The sequence below is a fragment of the Scyliorhinus torazame genome, chromosome 2 (assembly GCF_047496885.1).
Source record: "Scyliorhinus torazame isolate Kashiwa2021f chromosome 2, sScyTor2.1, whole genome shotgun sequence".
Taxonomy (NCBI): Eukaryota; Metazoa; Chordata; class Chondrichthyes; order Carcharhiniformes; family Scyliorhinidae; genus Scyliorhinus; species Scyliorhinus torazame.
This window is the reverse complement of record NC_092708.1, coordinates 243876130-243888512: the sequence shown is the minus strand read 5'-3', so window position 1 is coordinate 243888512 and position 12383 is coordinate 243876130. Positions and strand designations below refer to the sequence as shown.

General features: G+C 50.8%; 1 protein-coding gene across 1 annotated transcript in view; it reads right to left on the bottom strand.

The window, feature by feature from the left end:
- Positions 1-2237, bottom strand: part of cox16 (cytochrome c oxidase assembly factor COX16) — an 81586-nt gene extending 79349 nt beyond the window's left edge. Inside the window, exon 1 of the mRNA XM_072494866.1 lies at positions 2108-2237. Coding sequence (XP_072350967.1) covers positions 2108-2237 — 130 coding nt within the window. The remainder of the gene's footprint in view (positions 1-2107) is intronic.
- Positions 2238-12383: the final 10146 nt, after the last annotated feature.

Genomic DNA, 12383 nt, shown 5'->3' with positions numbered 1-12383 from the left:
GAAGACCGTTCTACTGGCCCTACGGTCCAGGAATCTCCCGGTCTCCCGCTGGCAAGAGGTCCTCCAGATGGCCCTCCACGCCATCCGGTCGCTGCTCTGTACAACCACAAATCAGACGCCTCATGAACGTCTCCTTGTTTTCCCCAGGAAGTCCTCCTCCGGGACCTCGCTCCCAACCTGGCTAGCGACACCCGGACCCATCCTGCTTCGGAAGCACGTGCGGGCGCACAAGTCGGACCCGTTGGTCGAGAGGGTCCACCTGCTACACGCTAACCCCCAGTACGCCTACGTAGCGTTCCCTGACGGCCGGCAAGACACAGTCTCCCTTCGGGACCTGGCGCCCGCCGGAACCCCACACGCACCCGAACCATTGTCCCCCATCCCCACCCCTCCCACAGCACCTCACTGGAGGGTCAGTACTCCCGCCGCTCCTGCCTAGGCCCGACCACCCATCGACACCCCCTCCCTGTCAACCTTTTGCCCCTAAAGCGCCGTCTCGGGGTGACGAAGCTGCCAAGGAGGACGACACCACGCTCCCTGAGTTGCAACCGCCGGGACCCTCATCAGAATCACCGCCAAAGCCCAGACGCTCCAGAAGGACGGCCAAGCCACCCGACCGACTGATTGCTGCACTATGAACACTTTGTAAATATCCTCAACATCACGGTACCTCCATACCTTGTCATACCATGCTAAAGGCGACTATTAACGCTGGCCACCACCCCCGCCGGGCTCTTTTTTAACAGGGGGTGAATGTGGTAATACCAGGTATTGCGGTACCTGAGAGGATGATGACCATTGGTTAGACCCAGGAGTCTACCATTGGCTGTATTACGTAGCTCTGCCCTGAAGACGGGGTATAAGAGATAGTGCCGTCCCAGCAGCCTTCACTTTCTGTATCGAAGCTGCTGGGGAAAAGGTTCTAGTAGATTAAAGCCGTCAGTTATGAAATCACTTCGTCTTGAGTGTAATTGATTGCGCATCAGGCTGGATTCGCCAATTCTGGGGCTATGTCCCCATGCCGGCGTGGGAACGGTGGCATTTTACGCCAGAAAAAAATGGGGTAAAACAGCCACCGATTCCCCGTTTTGCTGGGGGCTAGCATCCCGGCAGCATAGAGCGCCCAGCTCTAGCTGCCAATACAGCCTGGAGAATTGCCAGGTACGTGGCCGTGAAAGTGCATGGCGGCGGCCGCAGCAGCCGCGCCGCGGACCCGGCCCCCAAAATTGTGCCTCCCCTTTGGCCAGCTCACGCGCCACAGACCACCGCCCACAGTGCCCCCAGCCCCTAATTAAGTACCCTCCCTGCCCGCGGATCGGCCCTCCCCCGACTGTATTGGAGCTGGACTGAGTCCGCAACCGCCACGTTGAGTGGATGAGACCACACGCGATTGACGCCATGGGGAACTCGGCCGGTTGGGGACGGCAAATCGGGGGGCGGGCCTCAGGCAATGTCCTGAGGCCGTCGATACATCGGGAACTGTGATACTCCGGTCGATCGCCGAACACGATTTCAGCGTCGGCCACCGGAGAATCTAAGCCCTCATTTTTTGGTATGCCTGATGCTGCTCCTGGAATGCCATCTGTTATGGTGCCACCGCTGAGCACCATCTTGCTTTATAGGTTTGTTTAATGTCTCAATGATGAGATCTTCAGACTTGAATGCTTAAACATGAGCCATTTATCGTTCATCTTTTACTCTGTACAGTTCCTAGTTACTGCTGTCATGCATGATGCTGCCTCATGCATGTTAATTCTTTGTAGTCTATTGTCATGTGACTCTATACCTCATATAGTGGACAGAGATATTCTCAAGTCCCATGTTGACCCTTGCTGTGCCAAGCACTTTTACATTAACATCGCATGCAGGCACATACAACACCCACCTCATTCTTCATTGAACTAGGGTTAATCTCTTGTGGAACATCAAAAAGGGGATTAAGTATGAATGTACCATCATCTTCAGTGCTTTTAGTGCCGCTGTTACATCATTGCTTCAGTAAAGGCCTCTACAATATTGGTAAGTGGTGCCGCCGCATAGGTGTAATGATGTGAAGCCATGCCTGTGCTCTACCGGTTAGCTGCTGCTGCCTATGGTTATTGCATACCTTGCTCTGCAAGAGATTGCATCCTCCCAATTGCCTCCTTTACCTCTTGTTCCCCCACCGACCACTTCAATCTGGCCCTATCTTCCTCCTCCAGCCACGGATACTCCAATCCGTCCAGGAACTCCCTCATCCCTGATCCTCCCCTGGTGGTTCCGACCTATAGAGCTTTTCATAGAACAGCTCAAACACCTTATTAATCTGGTCCAGAGGCACCACCAATTTCCCCGTCCTATTCTGCACCTGGACTATTTCCCTTGCCGCCGCCTCCCTCCGAAGTTGTCCTGCCAGCATGTGCCCGCATCTGCCTTCTCCCATATTAATAAATCACTCCACTCGTCCGCCTCAGTTGACGTACCGTCTTCCCTGTAAATAACTGGTCAAAACTAGCCTGAAGTTCCCTCCTTTTGTCCAAATGGGTTAGATCTGCATCCCCCGCGTACCTCCTGTCCACCTCCAACATCTCCTCTATCAGCCTTTGATGCTCCTCCCTCTCCTCTTTATCCACCTTGGCCTTAAATTATATCACCTCCCCCCTGACTATCGCCTTCAGGGCCTCTCATACCACTGCCCGTGAAACTTCCCCTGTACAGTTAAAACCCACGTGCTCCTCAGTCACCTACCCAATCTCACAGAAACTTCGGTCCTCCAGAAACCTCCCATTCATTCACCACCCCAGTGTCTGCGGAATGTGGCACATGATCTGAGATCACTATCGCCGAATACTCTGATCCCCTAATTCCAGTCAGCAGTGCCTTCCCTGCCACAAAAAAGTCTATCTTCGAAAAAACCTTGTAAACCAAGGAGAAAAATGAATACTCCCACTCCCTCGGGTGGAAGAACCTCCAAGGGTCCACCCCTCCCACTTCCCTTGTAAGTCCAGTGAACGCCTTCCTCCTCCCCCCCCCATGACTGGGCAAGCGAGCGTGGCTGTGACCTATGATGCACGATCAATTACACAAAGACAAGAGTTGGAAGCAATCGAGGCTTTATTACACTAAGATGTGTGGCCTCCTACAGCAGCTGGCGAAATGGCTGCTATACAAGGAGCACACATATTTATACTCCGCCTACTGGGTGGAGCCAGCAGGCAGGGACTGACCCCCGTACCTGCAGTACAGGGCCTTACCACAAAGCACCTAATATATACATCAGTGGTGACTACCACATTCACCCCTTGTTAAAATTGAGTCCGGCGGGGGTGGTGGAGAACTATATACAAGTAGATGTTTTAAATTACAGAAAGAAAATTGAGTCCAGCGAGGGTGGAGGAGAGTTATACAGAAGGAAGATGTTTTTTTTTAAGAGTCCCGATCAAGTTACAGGTTCAGTTGGTCAGGAGCCTTGATCTGCCGTTGGGAGTGCCGCTGTGGTGGCGGCGATTCCGGTGTTGGTCTGGTCCTCGGTGACTCCAGGAGCGTGCCGAAATTCTCTTCATCCTCGGGCGTGGGCAGGGGGAGGACGGATTGTCCTGGGGCAGGGGTTATGGCTGGGTGCGCTGGGGGAGGGGAGGGTGGCGCCGGGCCGGAGGGGTGTGTGTGTGTGGAACCAGCTGGTGCCAGGTCCCTGAGGGAGGCAGGAACTTGGCGGCTGTCGGGGTATGCTATGTAGGCGTACTGTGTGTTGGTGTGGAGTAGCTGTACCCTCTCAACCAACGGGTCCGCCTTGTGGAGTCGTACGTGCTTATGGAGGAGTACGAGTCCTGGAGCTGCGAGCCAAGTCGGGAGCAACACCCCGGAGGTGGACTTCCTGAGGAAGGCGAAGAGACGTTCATGGGGTGTGTCATTAGTCGCAGTGCAAAGGGGCAACCGAATGGAGTGCAGTGCGTCAAGGAGGACCTCCTGTCAGCGGGAGGCTGGGAGGTTCCTGGACCGTAGGGCCAGCTGGACGGCCCTCCAGACCGTCCCAATCTCCCGCTCCACCTGCCCGTTTCCCCGGGGGTAATAGCTGGTCATCCTGCTCGAGGCGATACCCTTGTTGAGCAGGAACTGACGCAGCTCATCACTCATGAATGAGGCTCCCCTGTTGCTGTGGACGTAGGCGGGGACGCCGAACAGAGCAAAGATGGTGTTGCGGGTTTTGATGACGGTGGCAGACGTCATATCGCGGCAGGGATGGCGAAGGGGAATCTGGAATATTCATTGACCACACTGAGAAAGTACGTGTTGCGGTCGGTGGAGGGGAGGGGCCCTGTGAAGTCCAAGCTGAGGCCTTCAAAGGGGTGGGAGGCCTTCACCAGGCGTGCACGGTCTGGCTTGTAGAAGTGCGGTTTGCACTCCACGCAGACCTGGCAGTCTCTGTTGATTGCCCGTACTTCCTCGACGGAGTAGGGCAGATTGCAGGCCTTGATGAAGTGGTACAACCATGTGACTCCCGGGTGCCAAAGGTTGTCGTGCAGAATCCGGAGTCGGTCCACCTGTGCGCTGGCACATGTACCTCGGGATAGGGCATTGGGGGGCTCGTTGAGCTTACCGGTGTGATACAAAATCTCATAGTTGTAGGTGGAGAGCTCGATCCTCCACCTCAAAACAAGTAGGCTTCAAATGAAGTTACTGTGAAAAGCCCCTAGTCGCCACATTCCGGCGCTTGTTCAGGGAGGCTGGTACGGGAATTGAACCTTGCTGCTGGCCTGCCTTGGTCTGCTTTCAAAGCCAAGCACCATGTACTGGACTCAAAAAAATTTTTTTGCCTCTGTATATTAAAACTTGTTCTGGATATAGTTCTCCGCTACCCCCGCCGGACTCAATTTTAACAGGGGGTGAATGTGGTAATCACCACTGTTGTATATATTAGGAGATGTGTGGTAAGGCCCTGTACTACAGGTACGGGGGTAGTCCCTTGCTGGCTCTGCCCCGTAGGCGGAGTATAAATATGTGTGCTCCCTATACAGCAGCCATTTCGCCAGCTGCTGTAGGAGGCCACACATCTTAGTGTAATAAAGCCTCAGTTGTATTCAACTCTCGTCTTTGTGCAATTGAACGTGCATCAGCAACCACTCAATGTTATGCTGCGCTGGATGCATTCAGAAATCATTAATTTCATCAGGCAACACAAAGTTTGTGTGCTCTGCCTGCATCTGAAGCAATCAGTATGTGTTCATCAAGCATCTGGGATGCACAATGCAGACGAGCAGCTTGTTCATGGACAGACTTGATTTCAGTGTACCTGGCTCATGGGGCGGTGGAAGTTCACTAGGCCGATACCGGGATTGGCGGGACTATCCTATGAGGAGAGATTGGTCTGACTGGGCCTGTTTTTCAGTGGAGTTTAGAAGGATGAAAGGAGATCTAATTAAAAGGTATAATATTCTAATAGGAATGAGCAGATTAGATGCAGGGAGGATGTTATCCCTGATTGTGGAATCTAGAACCAGGGGACACAGTCTCAGGATAGAGGGTAGACCATTCAGGATTGAAATGAGGAAAAGGCTCTTCACTCAAAGGGCAGTGGGCCTTTGGAATTCTCTACCACAGAAGGCTGTGAAGGACAAGTCACTGAATGTATCCAAGACAGCGATGGATAACTCTGAGATTTTTATGGCATCAAGGGGTAGGGGGAAAAAGCGGGAATATGGCATTGAGATCGAGGGTCAGCCATGAGCATATTGAATGGCAGTGCAGGCTCCAGGGAGCGAATAGCTGACTCATGCTCCTTGTTTCAATGTTTCTATGTTCTGGACGTGCAGTATTTTGGCTGTTCGCGATGCCACAGCCACGTCCGCTCATTCATGGACACTCGCCAACCAATCTGCAGATGATTCAAAAATGAATCATATCAAACTCAACAAATTAGAGGCTGGACAGTTCCAAAAGATCACACAACCCCATTGGTTAAATGTCGGTCATGATCGTTTCAAGCTCGGTGCAAAAAGGTCTGTAGCCACCTGGGTTGGCCACTTCCCGACTTAAAATGATGGTCCGCAAAGACTACAGGGAAATTCAGCCAACACAGGCAAAAACTAGCAAGTGCAAAAATCCTGTGTATTAGAACTTGCAAAAGCCCAGACAGCACTGAAACTCACAGCCATCTGCATACTAATGAGCGATCCCTGGGTACAATTGAAACATGTAAGGTGAATAAGGCCAAGCCAGACTCCTCGGCGCCAGCAGGAGCCAAGACAAAGGAAGTCCAACGGACACTCAGGGACTGCCCAGCGATCAGGGAACAACTCCAGTATTGGAGAAATCGATCTAAGTGATCGGAACGTAGTCCAATCACTCGGAACCAGATACGGGGTCCGCCCAAAGGGGCGGGAAGCCCCTGGGGACTATAAAGTAGAGCCCCCAAGTTCAAATTGGTCTTCTTGGCAGGGTCACTCAGCAGCGAACCAACCCTTGACAGTGACCTGCCCTAGCTGCCGCAACAACCAAGTAAGTCTCCAGTCAACGCTCGCTAAGAGATAGGCGCTCCGAGCTACCAGTCTATACCAGCTTTTGAATCCTGCAGACTCAGAATGGAACGAAAGGCCATTTGTTCCCCTGACCTGGTGGGCCAGTTCCGAAGCTAAGTATAGACCTTTTAGTGATAGAGATAGTCTAGTAAGTAGAGTTTTATGCATGAGTAGTGATTTACTGTGTATAATAAATGTGTTTTGATTTGAATCTTACTAATTGGTGTGTTGAGTTATTGATCAGTACTTGAACTTGAACCTCGTGGCGGTATCATAAAGATACCTGGCGACTCTAGAGCAAAGGTTATAGAAACAGAGCAAATTAAATAAAGACCCAACGGGCAACAAATTAAGAGCCAACCAAAGTTAGCAACATTTACTGGCGACATCCTGACGGGACCCGAATTAGAAGTGGCCTAACCACTCCGGGAGAACCAAAAATCTGAATTAAGAATCCAATTGGGAACAGAAAAACCACAAGTGTTCAAGCAGTTCTGATCAATCCTTATAATTCGGAAGCGTGTTAATGCATATGTAACTAACAGGGCTATAAGGTAAAACTGATAGATTTTTGTTGCGAAAAACTGTCGGGAAAATAGCGAACGCCGTACCCGTATTACAGCACTGCCTTAGTACCCCTCGTTCCAAATTTTAAAAGAGCATTCCGATAGGAAAAATGGCAATGAAGGCAACGGAACGCCTTATGAACCCCCAGGAATTTAAGGTCGCAGCGACCAGCAGCAGAGTTGGACAGTGTCCCATTTGGGAAGAAGAGACCAGGAAATATCTCAAAGGGAAAGAATAGCCCCTTTGGAGTGAATTCTGTGATAATGAGGAAACAGGACCCGGGAGTATAGGACATACTTGGTGGGAGAACCTGTCAGAGATCCATCAGAAAAGCTTAGGGAAAGCTCATAGCCGATGGCAATCGTATCCTGTCTGGCACAATTGTAAGGCACAGAGGAGGTCGTTCGGACGCTCCGCAAAGAGATAAAAGAGAGACATCGAATGAGCAAGGTCGATGTTAGTGAGATCGAGAGAGAGAATATAGATTGAATATAGACCCACAGAATGTAGGAGGAGACACCCTTTGCGATAGTTCCGGCCGACCAGTTCGACAGCCCATCGAATTTCTCTGTGACACAGGAGGGTCCCGCACCACAATTAATTCCTCCACCATGTTCCAAAAAGACACGTGGCCCACTACAGCCACAATCACCCTCAGCAGCTTCACAGGCCACTCACAACAGGGACACATCACAGCCCCATTACCACAAAACACCCCATAGTTTGGTCGATCTGGACCACATAGCAGAACACATTTTGGGCATTGATTTCATGAACTCCCACAACCTTTCATTTGACCCAGTAAATCAATGTGTCTGTAAAATGACAAAGTCAGCAAGAGCCCCCGGAACGCTCACAGTAGGTGAGTATGCTAATAGGTTTAGCGCAGTCGATGATTTTTGGTTCAACCCGACCACGATTAGTGCAGACAAACAGGTTAGGGCAGTTCTTCAGAAGAACAGGACCGCATTTGCAAGTCATAAACATGACTACGGCAGGATGGCTGGTTCGGTTCAAATAATAGGACCTGACCTTAGACCCCAGAAGCAATACGGATTTCCCCAAGAGGCAGAGGGAGAAATCTGAAAGGTTATTGACAGTTTATTAGAACAAGGCATACTTAGATCGGTAGCCTCTTCTAATAATGCCCCGATTTGGCCAGTGAGAAAGCCCGATGGATCATGGCGACTGACCATCGGTTACCGGGAACTCAACAAAGTCTCCCCCGCAGCAGCCCCCACGGTAGCCACAAGTCCCGAAACCATGTTCAAACACGGACTCAACTCACGATATTTTATGGTTTTGGACGTCCATAACGGATTCTGGTCCATTCCATTGGCAAAACGTGCCAGTACAAATTTGCCTTCACTTTTAAAGGTCAGCAGTACACGTGGACATGCCTTCCACAAGGATTCCACAACTCCCCCTCCATTTTCCACCGACAGCTGGCTAATGGATTATCAAAGTTTTCTCGCCCCGAATGTCTGATACAGTATGTGGACGACCTATTACTGCAGACAAACACCAAGGCAGAGCATATCGAGCTTCTAGCCGAGCTCCTGGAACTCCTACAGCAAATTGGTTGCAAAGTAAACCCCAAAAAGGGCCAACTTTTGGAAGACAAAGTGATATATTTGGCAACGATTATCACGCATGGTAAACGCGAGATCGAGCATAAAAGAATTGACTTGATTGTCAAATTGCCCCTTCCTCAGAACGTTTCAGCCCTCCGGTTGTTTTTAGGAATGGTTGGCTACTGCCGAAACCATATTGACGGATTCGCCACAAAAGCAGCAACCCTCTCGGACCTCCTAAAAAAAGGAGCCCCTTGGGAATGGCTTCTGCAGCACACGGATGCCGTAGATGCCTTAAAGCGTGCACTCATTGCAGCCCCCGCACTACAGGTTCCAGGCCCGCTTTCCCCCTATGCTATAGAGATAGCTAGCACAGACCGCACCCTTTCGGCCGTGCTCCTCCAGGAACGGCACGAACATTTAAGACCCGTGGCTTACGCCTCCAGAGTTTTAGATCCTGTGGAGCAGGGATTTTCGGCCTGTGAAAGGCCCCTGCTCGCAGTATTCTGGGCAGTACAGTATTTTTCATACAGCACCGGACTAAACCCCATCACAATCCTCACGGAACACACCCCCACCCAACTTTTACTAGACGGACGACTTAATGACGGTACAGTAAGCCCGATTAGAGCAGCCAGATGGACCCTTCTTTTACAGGGATGGGACATCACTGTAAAAAGGACCAAGACCCATACTTTCCTCGCCGACAACCTTCAGTACCCAGGCACCCCACACGAATGTGAAATTATCTCACCGCACCACAACACAGGCCCCTTTATCGCAAAAACACCCCCCAAAAAGATAGCTGGTTCACCCCAGAGCCCCCAGCACACAGACGCTTGTGCACCTTTTCGAATATATGTGGATGGTTGTTACACTGTATTAAATGGGAAATGCATTACAGGATGCGGCATCTATGTTGAGGACATGCAGGGACGCGCCCTAGAAGAAATCTCCTTAAAACTGCCAGGCCACTTAGGCGCGCAGGCGGCAGAACTAGCAGCCATTGCGTACATTGTTGATCACCCAGGTTCCTTCCCCAACCCAGCAGACATATACTCGGACAGCCTCTATGTCTGTAACAGCCTCGCAGAATTCCTACCCCTGTGGAAAGCAAGAGGATTTGTTTCCGCAGACGGAAAACCCTTCCCTTCAGCCCCATTGCTCCGGCACATTTTAGACAAAGCACAGGACAGGATATTTGGTATTACTAAAGTACGAAGTCACCATCGTTCCTCCCCCCCTGGAAATGTAAAAGCTGACGCACTGGCTAAAGCAGGTTCCAGGCATGGATATTTTTGGAACCCCCACCGAAAGCGCCCCAGTGAATGAAGTTCAGGTCTCGCAGACTAATAGCGAGGATTTAGTGCAGGCCCAGAAGCAAGATAGTAATCTCAGGGAGATTTTAAAAGGAAACTTTCCAGCCCCATACGATAGGTTTAAAAATGCACTGACCACACATGACGGTGTGATCCTAAAAGACACCCTTTATGTGGTTCCTGAACAGGACAGGAATCAGCTCATTTGTTTGTTCCATGATAGTCATGGGTATCAGGCAATTGACCCCACTACAGCCCACCTCAGGCAGCTCTGTTGGTGGCCGAATTTAAAGGCGACGTCACGCACTACGTTGAAAATTGCCTTATCTGTGCTCAACACAATCCGGACAGATATGCAAAGAAAGCTCAGCTTAGCGACACCCGCCCCGTTAATGGCCCCTGGACTAACCTCCAGATTGATTTTACAGGACCATTGCCCCCTTCCAGGAATGGTTACAAGTACGTATTAGTCGTTATAGACACATTTACAAAATGGGTAGAAGCCTTCCCATCTAGGACTAACACGGCAAAGACTACCGCAAAGATTTTAACCCACCACATCTTTACGAGATGGGGACTCCCCCGCAGCATTGAATCCGACCAAGGTTCCCATTTTACGGGATGTGTCATGAAGAACATCCTCATGATATTTGGCATTACCCAAAAATTCCACATTGCATACCACCCCCAGTCAAGTGGTATCGTGGAGCGCATGAATCGGACCCTAAAATCCACCCTCAGAAAAATGGTCCAACAAAACAACACCACTTGGGATTCAGTCCTCCTTTTGCATTAATGTTTTAACGTGACACCGTTTCAACATCCACAGGATACACCCCACACACTCTCATGACCAGACGCCCCATGAAAGGCACGGAATTTTTATTAGGACTTGACTTGACCAGCCCCGAAGTGACGGCCCTCACACACGAGAACGCAGTCAAACAGTTAGTTGATAATGTAAAAACGGCTCAGCTAGCAGCCGCAGTAAGATTAGGCACCAGGAGGAAACAGAGCAAGGCTTGTTTCGACAAGACAGTGCATGCGACTGAGTTTGAAGTAGGAAAGCAGGTCATGCTCTCCATTTACAACCCCAGCACATTCCTGTCACCAAAGGATTCGGGTCCGTACTCCGTTGCGGACAAAGTAAGCCCCTCCGTGTATAAAATTAAGTACCCCAACGGGAAGACCGCGTGGTTCCATATTAACCAGCTCAAGGCATATGGCTCGCAGTCTAACCACGCACACCACGTCATGCTCGACGGAGCAGACCACGCCCCGCCCACAGCCCACGTATCCCCACCCTCCCCCAACAAGTCCACCCCATCTACGGACTCGACCTCGACTCCACCCCCGAACTCCAGACTCCGCCCCGGAACGCCCACAGACAGCAGCAGCAGAGACAGCGACTGTGACTCAGACAATAGTCACAGCACGCCTCCCTACTATCCCCATGCAACAGACCCCACACCCAGCGAATCTGAACACGATTCGAGTGATCCCTTCCTGATCACATTCCTCAACAAACCCCATTAAAGACCACTGCCATACGATGACGACTCTGTCCCCACAGAATTAGATACAACTTTTTGGCACCGTGTCAATTCATACAGGCTCGTCCGAAACAACGAGATGGACCCTAAGTCACACCATGCAGCTTTATCAACCCTCATCCATTCCAGAGTATGGCATCCGGGAGAAGAGGACGACTTTGAGTCTGACTCCCAAAACGAGAACCCCTTTGCGACCCTGTTCGCAACTGATAACTGAGGTGTCCAGATGATGTTTTAAAAAGGAACCGCTTGGGAGAAATGGTGTCCTTTCTGAGGGAACCTGCAGCATGTTGTTTAATGTTGTTTGTTAGTGTTATTGTTATGTGTTGTTTGTAAACTCGGAAGTTCCACAGCCACACGCCATATTTGTCGGCAGAAACCTGTGAAAACTTGCCAGCACACTCATCGGCAGAAACCGCTGAGACTTTGCCAGCCCCCGTTCATAACTGCTCTTCTGGTTCGACGGTAGAACCTTTACAGCGACCCCCCCACGATGACTACATTTTTGCCCATTCTTGCCGGTTGCTCAGGCAGTGGAGAAACGGCATTGGTCTCCGCCCTGCCTGAGGACCCCCCTCTGGTCAACTATGCTCGGGTAGAGCACATACGGCATTGATCACCGTCCTACCTGGGCATTCCATCCAAATCTTTCCCACCGCGGCCCATACGCACCCCATTTTTGGCTCATTATGTTCAAAAGACTTTTTGTTTGGTTTTGGCAACCTATGGTTGCTTCCCTCTGCTATTTACATCCTCGAACACTAGGATGGTAAATGACACAGGCTGCGAGACAGCTCGCAGTACGGCAGTACGTTCTTAGATGTCTTGTCCGAATATTCGGTTTAAAAAAAAAAATGAGGGAGTCACACATGGTGA